The sequence below is a fragment of the Pomacea canaliculata genome, linkage group LG9 (assembly GCF_003073045.1).
Source record: "Pomacea canaliculata isolate SZHN2017 linkage group LG9, ASM307304v1, whole genome shotgun sequence".
NCBI classification, from domain to species: domain Eukaryota; kingdom Metazoa; phylum Mollusca; class Gastropoda; order Architaenioglossa; family Ampullariidae; genus Pomacea; species Pomacea canaliculata.
The window spans coordinates 9300975-9319320 of NC_037598.1; the positions used below are offsets into that span (position 1 = coordinate 9300975).

General features: G+C 36.2%; 2 protein-coding genes across 8 annotated transcripts in view; one reads left to right on the forward strand and one right to left on the reverse strand.

Annotated features, from left to right (window-relative positions):
• LOC112571634 (TBC1 domain family member 30-like) overlaps nucleotides 1–3763 on the reverse strand; it is a 39803-nt gene extending 36040 nt beyond the window's left edge. Inside the window, exon 1 of the mRNA XM_025250772.1 lies at nucleotides 2966–3763. Within this exon, the coding sequence (XP_025106557.1) occupies nucleotides 2966–3542 (577 nt within the window). The 5' untranslated portion in view covers nucleotides 3543–3763. The remainder of the gene's footprint in view (nucleotides 1–2965) is intronic.
• LOC112571635 (transmembrane protein 209-like) overlaps nucleotides 1–17620 on the forward strand; it is a 29601-nt gene extending 11981 nt beyond the window's left edge. Inside the window, exons 1-16 of one of the 7 annotated variants that reach the window (XM_025250777.1) lie at nucleotides 7339–7398; nucleotides 7927–8094; nucleotides 8276–8334; nucleotides 9005–9145; nucleotides 9526–9773; nucleotides 10783–10894; nucleotides 11354–11446; nucleotides 11787–11956; nucleotides 12420–12482; nucleotides 12738–12834; nucleotides 14086–14211; nucleotides 14393–14484; nucleotides 15129–15243; nucleotides 15795–15892; nucleotides 16093–16166; nucleotides 16344–17620. In XM_025250777.1, coding sequence (XP_025106562.1) covers nucleotides 7958–8094; nucleotides 8276–8334; nucleotides 9005–9145; nucleotides 9526–9773; nucleotides 10783–10894; nucleotides 11354–11446; nucleotides 11787–11956; nucleotides 12420–12482; nucleotides 12738–12834; nucleotides 14086–14211; nucleotides 14393–14484; nucleotides 15129–15243; nucleotides 15795–15892; nucleotides 16093–16166; nucleotides 16344–16395 — 1677 coding nt within the window. In that variant the 5' untranslated portion in view covers nucleotides 7339–7398; nucleotides 7927–7957 and the 3' untranslated portion in view covers nucleotides 16396–17620. Of the gene's footprint in view, nucleotides 1–7338; nucleotides 7512–7926; nucleotides 8095–8275; nucleotides 8335–9004; nucleotides 9146–9525; nucleotides 9774–10782; nucleotides 10895–11353; nucleotides 11447–11786; nucleotides 11957–12419; nucleotides 12483–12737; nucleotides 12835–14085; nucleotides 14212–14392; nucleotides 14485–15128; nucleotides 15244–15794; nucleotides 15893–16092; nucleotides 16167–16343 lie in introns of those variants that run through there. The other 6 variants (XM_025250775.1, XM_025250774.1, XM_025250779.1 and 3 more) reach the window with 6 other exon arrangements.
• The last annotated feature ends 726 nt before the right edge of the window (nucleotides 17621–18346 follow it).

Consider the following 18346-nt stretch of genomic DNA (forward strand, 5'->3'; position numbering starts at 1 on the left):
TATCATCTGCTTACATTACATCCATCAGCTATAAATACTTGCCAGCTGTAGTGAACTAACTGCATTAATGCCTTGATGCTGACACTGATTAACCCTTATTGTAAATGGTACTACAAAACCCAATAAATCAGGTTCAAGCCAACAATGGCCTGCAGAAAATCTGAAGCCAGCTAGAGTTAGAAACAAAGAGACTACAGGTAGCACTTACTTTTACAATAAAGAAAACGCAATATCCTGCAGCACTAAACAAATATATTTAAAGGTATAAAACAAACACTATGAATTCAAACAACTTAACAAATATCTGAATATCCCAGCTGGCCGAATGATTACTGTTTAGGCAGTCAGAAAAAATTTCAAAAATGTATAACTTGGACAACAACTTAAAGTAAATTAGACTTTAGACTAAACTGCATCTGGGCTCCAAAGGTACTATTCCAAACAATTACTGCATCCCTAACCCCTAGCAAAGCATGCTAAATAATTGTATCACCTATCAATCTATCAAATGCATGCTTCGACCAACACATCATGTGCACATATACCATTACATACGTACTTTTCAAGTAACTCATTATCAGCACATACTGAATCTCCCTTACATGCTCAATGCTCTCACATTCCAGAGCAGAATACCATGCAGAAATTTTGCCTGGATTCTAAACTAGCAATTTATGTTTAACTACAACTTATAAATCTTATCACTATAATGCAGGGGTCACCAACCTTTTTGACACTGAGAGCTACTTCAAGGGCACTGAATAATACAAGGAACTACTTGTATGATACAAATTTACTGAGTAACAAAGTTACAATATTAATATAAATATTAATGATAAATGACAAAAATGTATTTAAATGCAACAATGCTTATTTTTGTTAATATCAAGCGACTTCACTGTGACCCTCTATTCCTGACCATGAACGTGAAAGCAATGCATGTTCAACTTTCAAAACCTAGCCAAACCTTCCACAACTCGAATAATTTTAAGTTGGTCAGCATGTTGAAACCATTTGAAAATACTTCGGAAAGTGTAAAATCATGTACTCCTCCCCAATCAACCCTGCACTGTCATATTCTCCTTTCTGTATAGGAAACAAGTGTGCGATAAGTGCAACTCTGTCTCCACAAGGTGCCAGAGTGTCTTTAAAAGAATGACAAGAAATTAACATTTGGTTAAAATTAAACATCTGCAGTGAAACTTGAACCTTCTGTAACTCAATTTTGTTCATCGATCCCTTGAACCTTTGACTTACAGAAGTTCAACTGTATGTAGTGCTGACTTTCTATTTATTCAGCTATCTTTTTTACATTGCCAGTCAGTGAATAAATTTTTGTCATTTCCAAACTAATCCTCTGGTAATCATTTTGCAGAAGCTGCTGACTGGAAACATAAATGAGCAATGAACTGCCTTATATATATATACACACAAATCTATGATGTAGAAGTTCCAGTGATAACTAATAAGAACTGGCAGGTGTGTCTACATGTCAATATCCTATTCTTATTTTGATCTATCAATCATAACAGAGCTCAAGTACTAAAGCAGTTTTTGGAAATGAATTCAGTATACTCTCTGTATACACCCATGATCCATTCTCAGATTCTCAACAGGCTGCCCATTACACAGCAAATGTACTGTTGTTAATTCTTCTCACTTTTTGCCAGAGTGCTTTTATGTTCACCACAAATGAAGTCTAACCAAATGCCATAATTAAAAATAATAATTTAGGATGTATAATCTATGCACATTCAACTATTAATTATTAATAGATTTAATAAGGAAGCAAACAAGACATTACATATTTAAAGCACATAAATAATTGTAGTTTTGATATAATTTCAACTATATAAAAATATAAATATATACATAAATAAATGTACATAAATAGTATTTATCCCTCCCTGTATTATAGTGATGATGATGATGTAGATTTATGTAGTGCTTTATCCCATCAGCAAAAGCAGACTAAAAGCAAAATAAAAACATACAGATATAAAAATAATATATAGATATAGCATTGACCTATGGACATACACACCAATTCAGATGGCCATACAACTTGACTCCTTTCTGGGGTGTATATTTTATATATGTTTGAACTGATGTTACAGATGACTATAACTGTCTCTGTGTTCCTATTTTGAGTGGTAATATGGATGTGTACAGATTTTTAATAATTGCAAGAGAAATGAATTGGATATATTCAGTTAAATTTTTTTATGGCCTGTGTTAATAAATGTGTTAATAAGTGATGTTCTCATGTTACTGTTAGAAGACAATACAATTTCCTGAAAAGAACAAAGGTACATGTATTTTGTATTAATAATATAATAATGGGTTTCAAAGCAAAATGCTCATTGCATGCCTTGAGAAGAAAGTGAAAGCCATCCATGTCTAATAATCAAATTATTTTTAAATTTCTTACAATACATGGTGTGGAAAGAGATATCGTGGAACTCCATTTTCATACAATTAACACTCACGAACCACTAGGAATCAATAGCTTTAACCAGAAAAATAAAACTCAGGTGCCTTTAAAGATTAAATACAGAACTGCAAAAACTTCTAAAGTGTATTAAGTTTTCAAAAGTCAACAAAGAGTAAATAATTTGTCTTCCTCTTATATACATTCTACTTTTCTCTTTGCAATAATATATAGTAACTCTCTACCCTACACACTAACATTTCTTGTGAAGTAAAATAATAACCAATTCTTTCAAAACGGTTTCTTAATGTTAAGCCTTCGTCTTCCACGCAGCCATTAATTTTATGTTTATCTTTGGTATCTTCTATATTTGTAGCTACATAGATCAGACGAAAAGTTGCTCTCTCTCAGTAACCTATCTAATTGCAGTATTGATGTTATTGTGTTTGTGGTTGCAGTTTATCAAACAGCAATAATTATTCTATAATGAAGACGATATCGAAGATTATTATGATTGTAAAATAATATATTTACTTTGGCTTTCCAGAAATGTCCTGCTAAGCTGGCTCGAATGACGCTGTTCGTCAGCCTCATACGAATCCCATCGAGATAGAAAAACTTCTGAGGTGCTGGAGCATTCTGTGAAAGTGTCGCTGTCAAAACTGTCCGCACGTGTGCCGTGCCACCTGTCGTAGATCTCATGCAGAAGTCCGTCTACGATGGATGCCTGCCGTTCTCGACCACGACCAGCGTGTTTTGCGTTTTCTGACACTACACAATCACTGTCGTGACTCCGCGAACTCAAACGGCTGCTAAAGCTATGCTGTACTTCGGGACGATTGTTGTAACTGTTGGCAGAGGTTACGTCGGCATGTAAAAAAGACTGGGAATCGTTCCAGGTACTCTTTTCGTTTTCAGGCGGCAGATTATGGGACTGAAGTTGATAAAGTTGAGGGAACTGAGCAGCTCCCCAGTTTACGTCTGCAGAACTGTCACCATACTTCTGCAACGGTGGGCCGTTTTGAACAGAACTCTGGGGATTCGGAAGGAAAATTTCGTCGTCGGAAGAGTTCGGAGACATCCAGTTACTTCTAACAACACCTGAAGTCATTTTATGCAATGGAACGACATGCTGACTAGGACGTGGCCGCGCAGATTCCGTCAGTGACCTGAACGGACGTTGTCGTCTGCCTCAGGACTAAGAGAAACTGCGCGTGCGAAACCACTGCTGCTCACTCGTCTGTACCAGCTTTACTTGCACACGCCACGTTTCGTGTCGCGCGATATCACAACTTTCAAAACGTGTGTCCTCCCCGTCGCACTGTTACAAAATCAATAAATAAAATTGAAAAAAAGAAAAAAAAGGAAATCCTGTTCTAATCGCAGCGAATAGGATTTTGTACCACAATAATAATAATAAAAAGTTTTGAATGTTTCGTCTGCTACTGTATGAGTTTGATTTTTTATTTTTGTTGTTTTTTGAGTAGGATATATCAGACGTACTGCAGATGTTCATGCTGAGATTTATGTTAATAGTCTATGCAGTAAAACCTTCCTTTTTTGCAACCAGTATCAATATTTCAGAAGTTTAGCTTATTTTTACTCACGCTAACTTACAGGTGCAACTGATGAAACCCGGGCTTACGTCACACACCTTCACAATCCCACGTACGACATATAACCATTTTCAGTATAATATAAGCTACGCACGTGTGCCTAAAACGTCCTACCAGAAAAGCAAATATATAAGTATGATGCAAATAAACGACGCTGCTCAGAAGATTAATCAATAACGTACATTGCTCAAGTATTCAGCAAATTTATAGCTTTTTGTCACAACACTTTTGCAGGTGACAAACCGTCAAGTCCACGTTTTTGATCAAGCAAACTTAGATCGTTGAAGTCGTACAGACAGACGGCAACCACTACCGAAGAAGAGATCGCCGAAGTTCGGGGGCAGTGAGGACGTACCGCGCGGGACTATATAGACAACAAAAATAATCTGACATATAGCTACTATAGTTTCGGTTCCCATCCACGGCTTTTATATTGTGGGGTCACCGGAGCCATTTAATTTGGCGCACACCTGGCAGTCTCGAGCAGCCCGTTTGGAAAACTCGATCGTTGCCTGCCGCTGGCCTATAGTATCCTATTGCAGCCAGCTTTCGCATGCTCTTAAAATTAAGCGACAGGCATTAATAAGTTCAGCCTCCAAAGTGTCCTTTCAGTGCGATTGATTTGCCTCCCACTGTTTATAGCTCATCGTCAGCTTTAACATGTTAGTAGGCACGTCAAGTGCATGCATACCTCGACCGTGCAGATGTGATGACAACCTATACAAATATATGGAATTCGGTGTGACTGGTTGCATAGTTTATGTATTTGGTAGAAAAAAGTACTTTAACTTTTGTGCAGTTTTTGGAGAAGTGATCGATTAAGATAAGAGGTGGGAACCAGAATACATATGAAAGGGGGTGGGAGAAACAACAATTATAAAAGGCTACATTTGTATACTCTTGTGAACAGACCTCACACCTCGTCGTCAATCTAACCCTTTAATTAACATAAGGTAAATTATTCAGATTATTCTTGAAAGTGTTAATATTTCGTGAAAATTTAATGTTATTGGGAAGTGCATTCTAATATACTGTATTACTCTATGGGAGGAAGAAAATCTTTATTAGAACAACAGCTATAGTGTCCTTTGGAACTGCCCGGCCTTTTGATCGTCCACTAGTGCTATTAATAAGTCAGAGAAGAACGCATGTTTGTCGATGTCATTTGAATTAAATCACATTTGGGTCCTATAGAGGAAATGCAAAGACGAATATCCGCCGTGTTCGGCATAAGCCGTTATCAGAATATCTAAATTAATCTTTGCTTAGAATCTCAAGTTTACTTCTTAATTAACTGAAGCCCGGCCCTTGTGAAAATCGCTCGATCTCCCTCTCTCATACGCACACACAAAATGCCGCCTAGCGCTCCCGCAACACATGATACATACATGTACGTATAAGACAACCATGCAGAAACCTGATATATTCATGCCAAATAACTAAAAAAAAAAAAAAAAAAAAAGCGAGGCTACAGCATGTGCGTTTGTGCCTAGGCGTGACAGAAAAAGCGATGGAGGACATATTGCGGCTCCACTGAAGCAAACTCTTTATTGACTTTAAATAATCTCTAGACAAAATGTGCCCAAGTAAGGCGGTCGGGCAAGCAAATCCTATTAAAAGTCAGCAAAACTCCAGTCCCTCGTTCTTTTTCTCTTCCCGCTCTTAATTTTTTCTTTCCTTTTTTTTCTTCTCTTCGATCCTTCTTTCCACTCGTCAGTCCATTCTTTCACTTTTTTTTCCCTCTCTCTCTGCCACCAGCTACTCATTTCTGGTGAAAATTCAATATCAAATAATTTCCAGCAGTCTAAAGTAGTAATAAAATTTATTGAAATTTTTATTGGTCGCATGTATAGTACTTGTAACTGTATGAGATAACTCGTTCGAGATCTTACCCGTCGCGAGTTCTTGTACTTAATTATGGTGTTGGTCTTTGAAGCACGAATTAATATTACACGTCCGTGGTTACAGCTTTACAGAACACTTAGCATATTTTAGGAGACGCTGATATACTTGGAGAATAATGTACAAGAACTGAAGAAACACAGACATTTTAAAGTCTTAAAGTTTTAAGTAAGCCTTTTACTTTCAAGTGCCGATCTTCACCTACACGTGCATGGTGTAATCTGTTAAAAATATAAATAAATATTTAAATTTTGACAGATTTAGTGTCATCATTTAAATATTTAATAATAATTTGTTCATATTTGGTGTAGTTGCGGCCCTATATGCTCCAATGGGGGTAATTAGGAACAAGTAGTTCATATTAATTTTTAAAAATAGAATACGCCATTAATAAAGTAAAACGAAATTTTAAAATCTAGCAAAATTCAAACGGACTAAAAAGTTTAAAATAATTTTTTTTTAAGTTCATACCCTTTTATTTGAAAGAAAAAATTATTTTACCCTATTATATACATTTCAAACAATTAGTGTGTTTAATTTTTTTATATATACTTATTTTCCTTATTAATTGCGTGTGTGTGCGATAATAACTGGATATATTTCTGTCAATCTGTCTTTCTATCTTTTCATAAATATGCATGCCTTTATTTCCCTTCTGTAACAAATAAGCAGACAACAAATAAACAAATTATAGCAGACAACTTCAGCAAATTGTGGCAACTTGTTCATGGACTGTGATGTTTTCCTGCACACCGCACGCTGAGAAGACAGAAAATCTGATAGCGCCGAGCTTTATCAGAATAAACATCGACATCAACGCTCGTAATAATTAACATTTTTTTGCTGTCGTGTAGTTTTATCACATTTTATTATCTAGTAGTAGCATATAAAATTGATAATAAAAATGTCAATGAAAAAATATGGTACGCTGATAAGTTAATTCTGCTTCAGACACGAATTGCTTGCAGAGAGCTATATATAGCGTTGTACCGGGTAATGTGTGCGGGTTCAACGCACATTTCTAACGGTAGGCGTATTTGAAGTCAATATATTTGTGAAGCATGCAAACAACTGCTATCAATCAATTGCTCACAGGTAGATCAGCCACCTTCACCAAAAACGTACCCTAAAGCACACACCTGTGCGCGCGATGTCATATGCCGTTCGTGATTTTGCACGCTTCACAGAGCGCAGTTCTTCGATCATTTTCTGCCCGTTTGAGGCTTGACAGATCTTTCTCAAAGCTCTCCATCTCTTTATTTTTGCACATATGTTGTTTGTCATCGTCTTCAATCATCGATATCATTTCATCCAATATTTCGATGTTTAGTACTTTTCACGAATCCAACCTGGGTTTTGTCCAAGGGTTATAACTCTTTAAACTTCATCATTGATTGTAGTCTCCCTTTATGGCGCCATCTTTTTGATATGTGTTATTTGTTAGACAACGTGAGTTGATCAGTTTTCCGTCTGGAATCTGGTGATGATTATTTAGTACTATAGGATATGATTGCGGCCTAAAATAAAACATTTTAAACACAGTTTGGAGCTTTGTGTTTGAGGTATAATTAGTAGAATTTTATTATTATCGTATTGAGACTCCGGAACTACTACTCAGAAAGTCGGATGAGAAAGACGATTTTTGAAAATATCTTGCAAATCGGTCGTTGACTTGCTGTTAATTAATCTGTGCGCAGATAATATCAGTTTTTTTAAGTTATTGAACTAAGTCAGTTTCCTCAAGATGTTTGAAATATTGCTTACGTTATGTTAGTTGTACATAATTTTTATATACACAAGGAAAGAAAATTATAAAGTAGTTGTCGAGACATTTTGTGCATGCGTGGTTTTGTGAGTGAAAATGGTCACAAACAGGTAGAGACACATACCTAAGTGAAGAAAGAGGCCCAGTAATCATGCATACGTTTTGTGCATTGAGTGATAAACAGAAATATATTTATGTTGGAATTTTTCCAGCGATACCAGGTACCAGGGCAAGACTAAAAAAATGAAGTCATTTGAACAGAGCACCACCCCTGTTGTAGATGCTACCTGGCAGCAACGCCGACAGCTGATGGTTGCACGGAGAGCACTCCTTTCATCAGCGCTAATTGTTGTTTTTCTTCTTTTGATTTATTTTGACATGTAAGTTAACACAGTGTAAATCAAGTTTATATTGGTGTTTCCTAGATATTTTTCTAGAAATTTTAAGATTTTTAAAGGATTAAAAGTTAGATATAGGCAATATTCATATTTTGTTACATGAAAGTAGCAATACCTATTCATTGTTGGGAATTTTAATCATTCTCCTAATGTCTTCTTTCAGAAATTCAAAAGTAGTATCAAGCTGGTCTGGCTTTGACTACCATCTCTGGTTTCTGTTTGGTAAGCTTCAATGTTGTGGGAGAATCTTGTTATTAATAACAGCTGAGGACACATTATAGTCTCAAATTTTCAGTTTTGATTGATTATATGACTTGTAATAGTAACTAATTGGGATAGCTTAGGGGTGGAGAACATCCAGCTGTGAAATCATTTAGTCTGGCCTGGGCAAGCCAATTGCAAGTGGGACTCAAAATTCAATATACCTAGGAGAATGCTTTATAGCACTAAATTAACATTAAGCGACTCATAATAAATTTTAAGGGATAAGCAAGGAACATCCATTACTAGATAGGAATCATAAAAATGCATGACAAAACAGACACACGCTTTTCATTGACAACTTGCAGCCTGTCTGCCTGTATTGCATTGACTTAGAGGACTGTAAGCGCCGGGCAAACTGGCAGTGTACATGTTGTGAAGGTGCTAACACGCTCTGGCAAAACTATGGGTTGACCAAATATAGTAGGCTACTTTTTAAGTTGGTAATTTTGTACATCTCACGACTGATGTTATCAATATCCAATATGGCATCTTTGGCAGAAAAAAGGTTCTCCACCCTGACTTAGAAAGTTTTTGAAAAATGTTTTTTTTTTCTTTTGCAAAAAAATCTTTGAAAATGTCTTTATTCTTAAGCACTTTTTGCCATAATTTTATACACATTTGTTCTCAGAAGTATGTCTGGGGTTGCTGTTGATGATTAAAATAAGCCTGAATGTCTTCATCCTCATCGGGTACTTGTGGACATTTGTATTTGGGAGACCAGTTGACTTGACTGAGCAGCAGCGGATTCTTCTTGGTGTTCAAGAAAGTGGCAAGTTAATATGTTTAAAAGAAAGAAGTTGGAGACTTGATTCACTTATGGCCATTAGTTTTTGAAAAGTATTGTACTTTTAGAGCTACAGAGGTATTCAGTCATCACAAGGCTGTATAGTTAAATACAATAAACCCTTTAACTCTTTCAATCCTTCCTGCTAGTTTTCTAGAAATGTGGCTTGTATTACAGGTATGTAATAAAGACTAAATCAGTTTTAGGAAGTCATCCATTGTTTATTTTTCATTTTCATAAAACTGTTTTTAAGAACAGTCAAACATTGACAATAGGTGATGTTACTAGTTGCTGAAAGGGTGGGAAGCCCTGTGATAAAATCAGTCATGATACACATGAGACATCTTTACATAATTTGTGTGCAGAGCATGGATTTCGCACACCTCCACAGCAACAGTCACCAGTCAGGCAGTCTCCAGAAAACAGACTGATTTTCTCTACACCTCATGGAAGCTTCTCCAGTGGAGAGGGCTCTCCTCACAATTTGATGCGACCCTTGTCATTTTCACCAGGGTTTATGTCCACTTCTTCACCCTATACGACACGTTATCGTAGCCCATACTTTTCCTCGCCTTCCTCATATGGTACTCCACGTAATCATTCCTTTGATGGGGTAAGGTAAATGTGTGAGAGAGAGTGTTTCTTTGTGAGCAAAAGGGTGAATGACAGTGAAAAGACCATGTGTGCATGAAGATTTGTGCATATAACTTTCTATTGTATTATAACTTACCTCAACCTTTTCATCATAGCTTATTTGTATATTTTGATATTTTTTTTTTTTTTCAGTTGACAGTTTATTGCCTGAATGTGTGTGTATATATCGGTGTCCGTAAGGGTCAGGAAAAACTTGAAAAGTCAACGTATTTTGAAAAATTATTTCCACAACCTGGAAAGTCAGCATTTGAAGATATTCATAAAATGTCTGGGAAAGATCATGGAAAAGTGAAACATATTTGCTAAAAATTGATTATGCGAAAGTTTTGAAGCATTACATTCTTTTTAGATTGATGTGGTCATTCGTTTCTCTATACCGAAAGTTGACACATGGCTGCAGAATAACTTCCCCTGCTGATTTAACTGTCACCATCTTCATCCTCTTACAATGTTGAAAAAGCAGACTTTAATAAGCTGTGGCTTACGAATAAAAAAAAAATTTTGGCTGTGGCTTCAAGAAGTTAAGAATGAGAAAGCCAAATATAAGTGTGATCTTTGCAGCAAGAAAGGGGAACTCAAATATGGGGATAAATGCCGTGTGTAGTCACACGGGAAAACATCAGACAAGAAAGACTCACGAAAATTATTGATGACAATGACTATAGCTAGCTAGCTTTCACTTTTATTATTTTGTGTGGTGTTCTGTAGTGATGCTAAGAAGAACACTTGAATAATTTTATATTTTTGGACAAATAGAAGTATGTATTGATTACTCATTAACGTTCCGAGATATATGGTATCAGTGTGTGGAGTGGGTGAATGAAGTTCATCCTGGAAAAAGTCAGGGAAAGTCAGTATTTTGTTGTTGTCATAGTAGTATGAACCATGTGATATACATGTGTGTGTTTTTCAAAACCTACTTCTAGGAAGTGCTGATTGTGCTTGGTACTGTTTGTGTTCAATTTCAGAATTATCAGTCCTTCAGTACATCTGCATCTTCAGAGCCTGTAAGTTTCTATAGTGGAGGTAACAGCAGTACAAGATCTCATCTTGCTTACGCTAAGCGCTACAGCCCCTCAGGTAGGTTGTTGCTGTATTACAATTTTTAAATATATAAATAATTTTTTTTCAGCCTCCTGATAACAAAATGGAGGACAATTGCTTTTGCTTAAGTGAGCAAAATTGTAGATGTTGCTTTTGCTTTTTAAAGTATTAGTTGTTGGGAAAATTAATAGATTATTGTTTGATATATTGGATGTTATTAGTAACAAGTAATGATTTTTCCCATTTCAAACCAAATGAAAGTTACTTGATATATTAAAAAAAATATGCTTTACAATGCTATAGGCAAGGAAACAAATTTTGTATGCTGTAGTAAATCTAGGTATGTGTAAATCATAAAAATCCAATAAAATTTTTGAAAGATTTCATTGCTACTACATGTATGTGCATATATATGTGTGTTGGGATGGTGGGTGGGATGCTGTATTGCTTGTGTGCTTGCTTGATTACTTACTTGCTTTGTACTTTGCACTGCAGTAACAGCCTCACCCTATGAACACATTACAGATGTAAACAAGTTAAAAAGTTTTCTTCAGGGGGAAGAGGAGAAGGAACTTCGTTGCAAACAGTGTAAACATTCTGTACTGATTTTGAAGATGGGGTTATTATACATGTTGCATTTTTTTTTTTAAATTTAAGGAGAGGGGTTGGGGAGAAAGGAGAAATAGAGGCAGATAATATTTATGTAGCTTATGCTGAACTACTTCTCTGTCTTTATAGATTTAAGTAGTGATGTTTGTGCATACAATTTAATACATTTCAAAGAATGTGAAAGAAAACTGCTTAACGCCTAACATCTTAAGAGAAACCTATTCATACATAGTGTGACATGCATGTCGATAGTAGCAAGTGAATCTTAATTAACATTAATGTCACATTCTTGTCATTTGCTGATTTTTATTTTCAATAGCAACACTTGATAATCTCAACACTAGTTCGTCGTTCTGGTCATTTGGTGCAAGTGCTCTTGACCTGACATACACGCTGAGAAAATATGCATACCAGTTGGCTACACCTTCACCTCAGACCACTACCAAGGCCACAGCTGCAGACCAGACTTCCTTGTCTGGGTTTGATGAAGTATGTTAAGACAACCCATTTTAGGCAGCATGCTTATGTTTATTTTCAAAGTATTTGTAAAGAAATATGTGATTTATTAGAGAACTAAAATTGCCGATACCAACTGATAGAAAAAAGCTATTTTACTTTCAAAACATATATTACTTGCTATTAATCCTTATTTTTGCAGCCTTATGCACCTTGAGGAGTGACAAGGACTAAACTAATCCTTATTTTCAGTTAACTCTTAATTTTTCTTATTCAGAAGTCCTGTCATTTCTTCTTCATATTTTCCCAGATGACAAAAATGGTATTTTGTAAACCAGTGAAAGCCTCCAAATTTGCACATTATTATTCTTCTTCAGTAGCAACAACAACAGTTTATCATTATATGAAAGGTGCTGTGCTTAAATAGATTTACACATAGATTGCAGTCATGACGTGGCTTTTCTATTTTAATCATGGTAGTATGTATTGTTAACAGGTGTGGAACAGTTATGGAGTCACAGAAGATGCTTTGTATACTTGGATAGAAAAATTGAGAAAGGTTTGTATAATTTGTGCACCTGTGTACAGGTATTGACATTCAGTCAGTATAGTTAGTATTTCCTAGGTTCATTACTTGCTTTTGCTTTCCACATTTTAAAATTTAATCTAGAATGATGATGGATAGAATTTATTGAAGGGGTTTCAGTTATTTTCATATAATGGTGCTATTTATTTTTGTTGTATCTTGTACTGAAAGCCATGACTACCATTTTGTGTATATTTATGTGTTTATATGTTTGTGGATCTTTTTTAGTGGCTGAGCTCAACCATTGTGTCTCGACTCAGCAGAAAGATTGTTGAAATTAATAAACAACTGCAAAAGATAGGATGTGAAGATATGCAGATTGGAGGTCAGTTTCTTAAATTTAAACATCAGAGAGAAGGATTTTAGCAATGTTTTATTTACTCCATAAGTTTGTTTTCTTACAAACAACACTAGGAAACAAATTTAAATAGAAATTTACATGAACTTCGATATTTAAAAAAATTGAAATCTTTTTGTCATATTTGCAGTCCTTACAGTATTAAAATATTGAAATACCACATAAGTATCTGTTGTTTTGTTTATTTCTTGTTACTCCTAGAGGAGTATAGGGCCGCAACAACACCTCACCAGCGGACCCATTTTTGGGCAGCCTCCCTCAGTCGGGTCTATATGGTTCCGACATCCTTTGCGTCGCTCTTTACTGTTCTTTTCCAAGTCTTCTTTGGTCTCCCAACTCTCCTCTTCCCCTGAGGGTTCCAATCAAGTGCATGACTAGCAATGGTGTCAGTTGGTTTGCGCAGGGTATGTCATATCCAGCCTCATTTGCACTTCTTGATGTCTTGGCTAGTGGTGGTTGGTTCTTTTCCACAGGCTACTGTTGGAGATCTTTTCAGGCCATCTTATTCCCAGAATATGGCATAGGCAATGTTGGTAAAGGTCTGGAGCTTGTTGATGGTGTTAGTCACTCTCCAGGTTTCAGAACCATACAGTAGAACTACCTTTACATTTTGAAGATGCGGGTCTTACTGTGGAAGGATAACACTCAGGACTTACAGATGGGGTTGTATGTTGTTAAAAGCATGCCTGGCCTTGTTGATGCAGTTTTTATTGTCATCATTCACTTCACTGTTCTTATTGTCAATGCTTCCCAGATAGGTAAAGCAGTTTGTTTCCGGGAGTTCCTGCTTGTTGATTCTCATCACTTCGGTCTTCTTTCTGTTGACCTTTAAGCCAGTCTTCTCTGCTTCCATTGTAAGTTTACCCAGTTTAGTTTGTGCATGCTGCTGCCGATGAGCTAGGAGACTGATGTCATCTGCAAAGTGCAGGTTCTCTAGCTGTTTGGGGAAGGCCCACTGGATACTGGTCTAGTTGTCTTGGGTCGTCTTGTGCATAATCCAGTCTATGGTCTTGAGGAAGATTGTTGGTGATAATATGCAACCCTGTTTTACTCCAGTCTCCATTACGAAAGGCTTAGTGAGTGTCTGTTGTAGGATCATCATATATTGTGTGACTGTAACAAAATGTTAGGAATAATTTTATATGTGTAAGTATTTTTAATCAGTGTAGTGTGATGTGCTTATGAAGATAATGATCTTCTTTTCATTTTCTGCCTCAGAAATTGGTCTTGCAACAGTTAAACAGCTGGCGTTAAGCAAGGGCAGCATGGTACCGTCTCTTAACAAAGTGGTTCCTTATCTTGAGTGTTGCCCCAACCAAGAATACCTTGTCCATAGAATACTTGGTATGCACGTTTCATAAAATTGGATATGGTCATATGCTTGTTTGTATGTTTTCACAGACTTGGATAGAATTTTATTATAATCAGTTATATGGAACAACATTTATACATTATTATGGAATTATTTTGTTTATGATGTATATATATATCAGTTATCACATCAAAAGCAACGGCATCATTGCAGATCTTAGCACAGGTAGCATGAGTGAATATACCTGGAACAAGGGTGGCAATTATGGAAAGCCTTGGGGAGAGCATCTTATAACAGATGCAGCAGTGAGTATTTTCAGTCTTTCAAATCCAGACAACTGTTTTTTTTTTTGGGTTTTTTTTTTGTTTTTTTTTTTTTTGAAATTTGTGTACAGGAAGCATTTCATTTTCATTTCCACAATAATCTCATGTACATCATCTTATCCAACAATTTTTTAATCAGTCCACATAATGCTGGTCTCTTTTCGAACCCTTCACCTTTTTTTGTCTTTTGACTAGTCTGCCTGCTTGTCCTCCTCTTCAGATTTCCTCAGGTCTTAGTCTTGTTCCCTGATTCGTCTTTGTGTCTTCTATATCTGTCTTTTGTTATTATACAATGCAGCTTTATTAATCCACAAGGGCAATTAGTGATAGTTCTTGTGCTAGTAATATATAGAGATAATACATAAACATGTTGAAATAATTTTTCTCACACATACACAGTAGGTACAGTTAATGACCTTAGGTCACCTCAGGCTAATACAAGATTATGGCCATTAGAGTTGATCAAGTAGCCGGTGCTGTGTGTGCTCCTCTCACCTCGAATCATTCTTCTCCATCATAAGGCAGAAATTTGGGCTTTAAGCTTGCAAGATAATTATTTTAGAATACGCTTTCAATTCTTGAAATTAGAAGTTGACCTTTTTAGTTTTGAATTTGTGCTTGCATAGTTGGTGATGCACCTGCTGTGCACATACCTGGACTCTCGCCTACCTGCTCAGCCGCGTTACATGGATGGCAGGGTGTTCACAGCTCAACATTTTGTCAAGACTCCAGAGAAACCTGGTATAGAAGCATGCAACTGCTGCTTTTTTATTTTATGCAAGTGATACATCACACATAATTAATACATGTATGTGGTGCATCACAGATAATAAACATGCAAGCCTGAACAAATGCAGTAGGTACTTAATTCAGGTCAAAAGAAATTTAAAACATTTATATGGCTGGCACTACCCAGACCAGATCATGCCATTATAAGAATATGATGAATGGTATCTAAATGTTGTCGGATCAGGTCACATGATAATATTGATATGTTTACACAGAGCTTGTGTGTGAATAACTTGAATACCTCTGACAGTTCCCATGAACATTGTCATTCTTGAACAATAACAAAAAAATTCTTTTTAAGTTGGAATGTTGCTAAAGTAGCTTTCATCATCTTTTCTTGGCAGAGCAGACTAACCACATGAGACACAGAGAAACAAATTGGTTAAGCTGGGATCTGTGGCTTTTAAGCTAAAGTTATTAAGGCTGCCTTTCGTTTCCTTTATTTTTTTACCCTTGCTGCCTGTAATTGTATACATCACCTTGAAATCTGTTTGTTGTTACAGACATGCAGCGCAAAGAGAATTTACTAATATACCAAACCAGTATTAATCCACCACACTTCCAGGTGGTCATTGGAACAGAAACATTCAATTTACCTAAGGTTCGAAGACTGGAGTTTTCCAAAGTGTGCTGAGTTATTCGGGATTTTCTCTGTGCCTTTTTGTGTACATGCATCCATTAAAAATAATTTCCATAAATTCAGCTGTTTTGTGACAGTCTGGTAATTTTAAAAGGAATATAAAAGATTTTATCAAGCATATTTGGCAGTATAAATTCTTTTCAAAATTCTTTTTTTCACAGGGTCGAAACAACCTCTTCCAAGCCATTCTTCTGTTTTTCTATCACATCAAGACCAGAGAGGGTGGAATGCTAGGGTGAGTCAAGAGCATTTTTTTATGAGGAAAATTAAGTTGGTTTCTTTTTTAGCACTCTTAAAAGCAAATTTTACAGAAAAGTAATAGGCACTGGGTAATTTGAGAAGGAGTGCATTATTTTTTTTCCTGACATAAAGCTTTCATTATTATCCTAAAATGCACTGATGTCTTTTTCAGGCGTGTCAACCTTGGTATGTCAGGATTGAACATTCTGTGGATCTTTGACTGAAGATGTTTACTTTTATCATCTGTGTTAATGCCTTACCCCTTGCCATTGAGAGACATGTCCTCCACTGCTAGTGTGGGATTAAAAAGTTGGACCTGAAAGCTGCAATGAGTGAGGTTGATTATGGCTCAGGTGATCTCGATATGTTCTGCATTGATGAAGTTGCCACTGTTATTAACAGGTTGATATTTAAGCATATGTCAGAGATCACAAGATCTTAAATATAAGAAGAAAAGTCTAAAAGTAAAAGTAATCTAAAAAGTCCACGAATGGCCTGTAAAGTTCTTAAGCTGGGAAAAGAAGAAATGAGTGAAGTGTATGGCAGCTTTTAAAGGAGAGAGAGAACCTTCCAAAAAAGTACACATGCACATAGTTTGACTTTACTTATTTTTATGCTGTCAGAATGTAATTCTGCAGCCTGCTTTAATCAACAGAGCTTTTATAATGAATGATGGAGACAAGGATTTTAGGGTAAAGATGGAAAATAAGTGGTACTTATATGTTTAAAATCAAAGGGGTCTTCAACATTTAGTCCTGGTCTGGACCATGCCACATATCAGGTGTTACAGGCTAGTTGCTCTCTTAAGATTAATTAAATGTATACTATCTTAGAATGATCTTTGAATGATTTTTGAATTATATTTGAGAATTTCCAAAGAATGTTCTGGATACGTTTTTGATACAATGATTTTTCACAGCTTAGAGCGTCTTCTGTGATTTAGAGCATCAATATGTCGTGTGCAAGATGATTGCGGTTGTGTACGGACAGGGGAGATTTGAAGAACTGACTTAAATTGAACTCTTCCCTTTTTTGCTGTTGCTGGCAAGAAACGGGATGAAGTTCAGAAATATAAAATCTTGCTAAAGGAAGTATTATAATAGCTTAGTACTTATTGCTGAGATTTGTTCTAATCCAATTTAAAATTAAGATCCAGCTGAAATATCAGGCTTTGATGGCATGCATCCATGCTTGATGGTTGAATTTACAGAAATAGGTAGGGTAAGCTAGTTTTATGCTTTTAATTAAGATTGTGTGAAGCTGAGTGAAAAGTTATCGTTCATTTGAAATGTTGCAAGGAGCATGAGTTGTCTAATCATTTGCTATAAATATGACTGGGCTTCAGCTTCAGCACATTCAAAAAATAAAAACATCTTTTGTAACTGAGAAGTCTGGCAGCAGTTCATATAATACTTTTCATTGTGTAATAAATTGATGGGTTACCTCTGCTGTTTGGCGTGTATGAAGAACTGATGTTGTAAATGTGATGGTGCTTGTTGTGAAAGGTGTCAGTTATTTATGTCTTTAATCTTTCTCAATAACGATGAAAACGAAAAAAAGCTAGAAAGTATTTAAGGCAGTGCAGTGTAAGACATGCAAATTTTAAACAAAATGGTTAAAAAATTAAGCAGTCCACAGCACTACCTCATAATAAGTCCCATACTGCTAAAATTACCTTGTACTACAGTGCACTAACACAGGTGTCTGGTTTCGCTCCAGTTGATGACTGTGCCACCTGTGATTTCTCGATCACTTCATGTGAGGCAAGCTTACTCATGCACAGCATTAATCTGGTAAAGGAGTGAAACACTCTGTGTGTGTGACTTGCTCCCCCATGCGTCGCCCGCCAGAAACGTACACATCGCCACATAATCGACAAGACCTAATACCTTGTACATATATGTACCGCTGATCTCTGATAATGTGTTCTGGTGGAAGTACAGGCGGTCCTCATACTTAGATCAAATTCCCGTAGATTACCGCTGTCTAAAGAGCTAGTTTGGAAAAAAAAATCGTCTGTTTTATCCCTGGTGTACTGTTAGCGCGATTCTTGGACTATGACAATATTTATCCTTGTTATCGAAAAAGACGCCGCAGATAATGTACGTCATCTAGCTCCTTCCACACACTATTCATTCCTTGCCCACAAATCGCAGCGAAAACATTTGAGTAGAC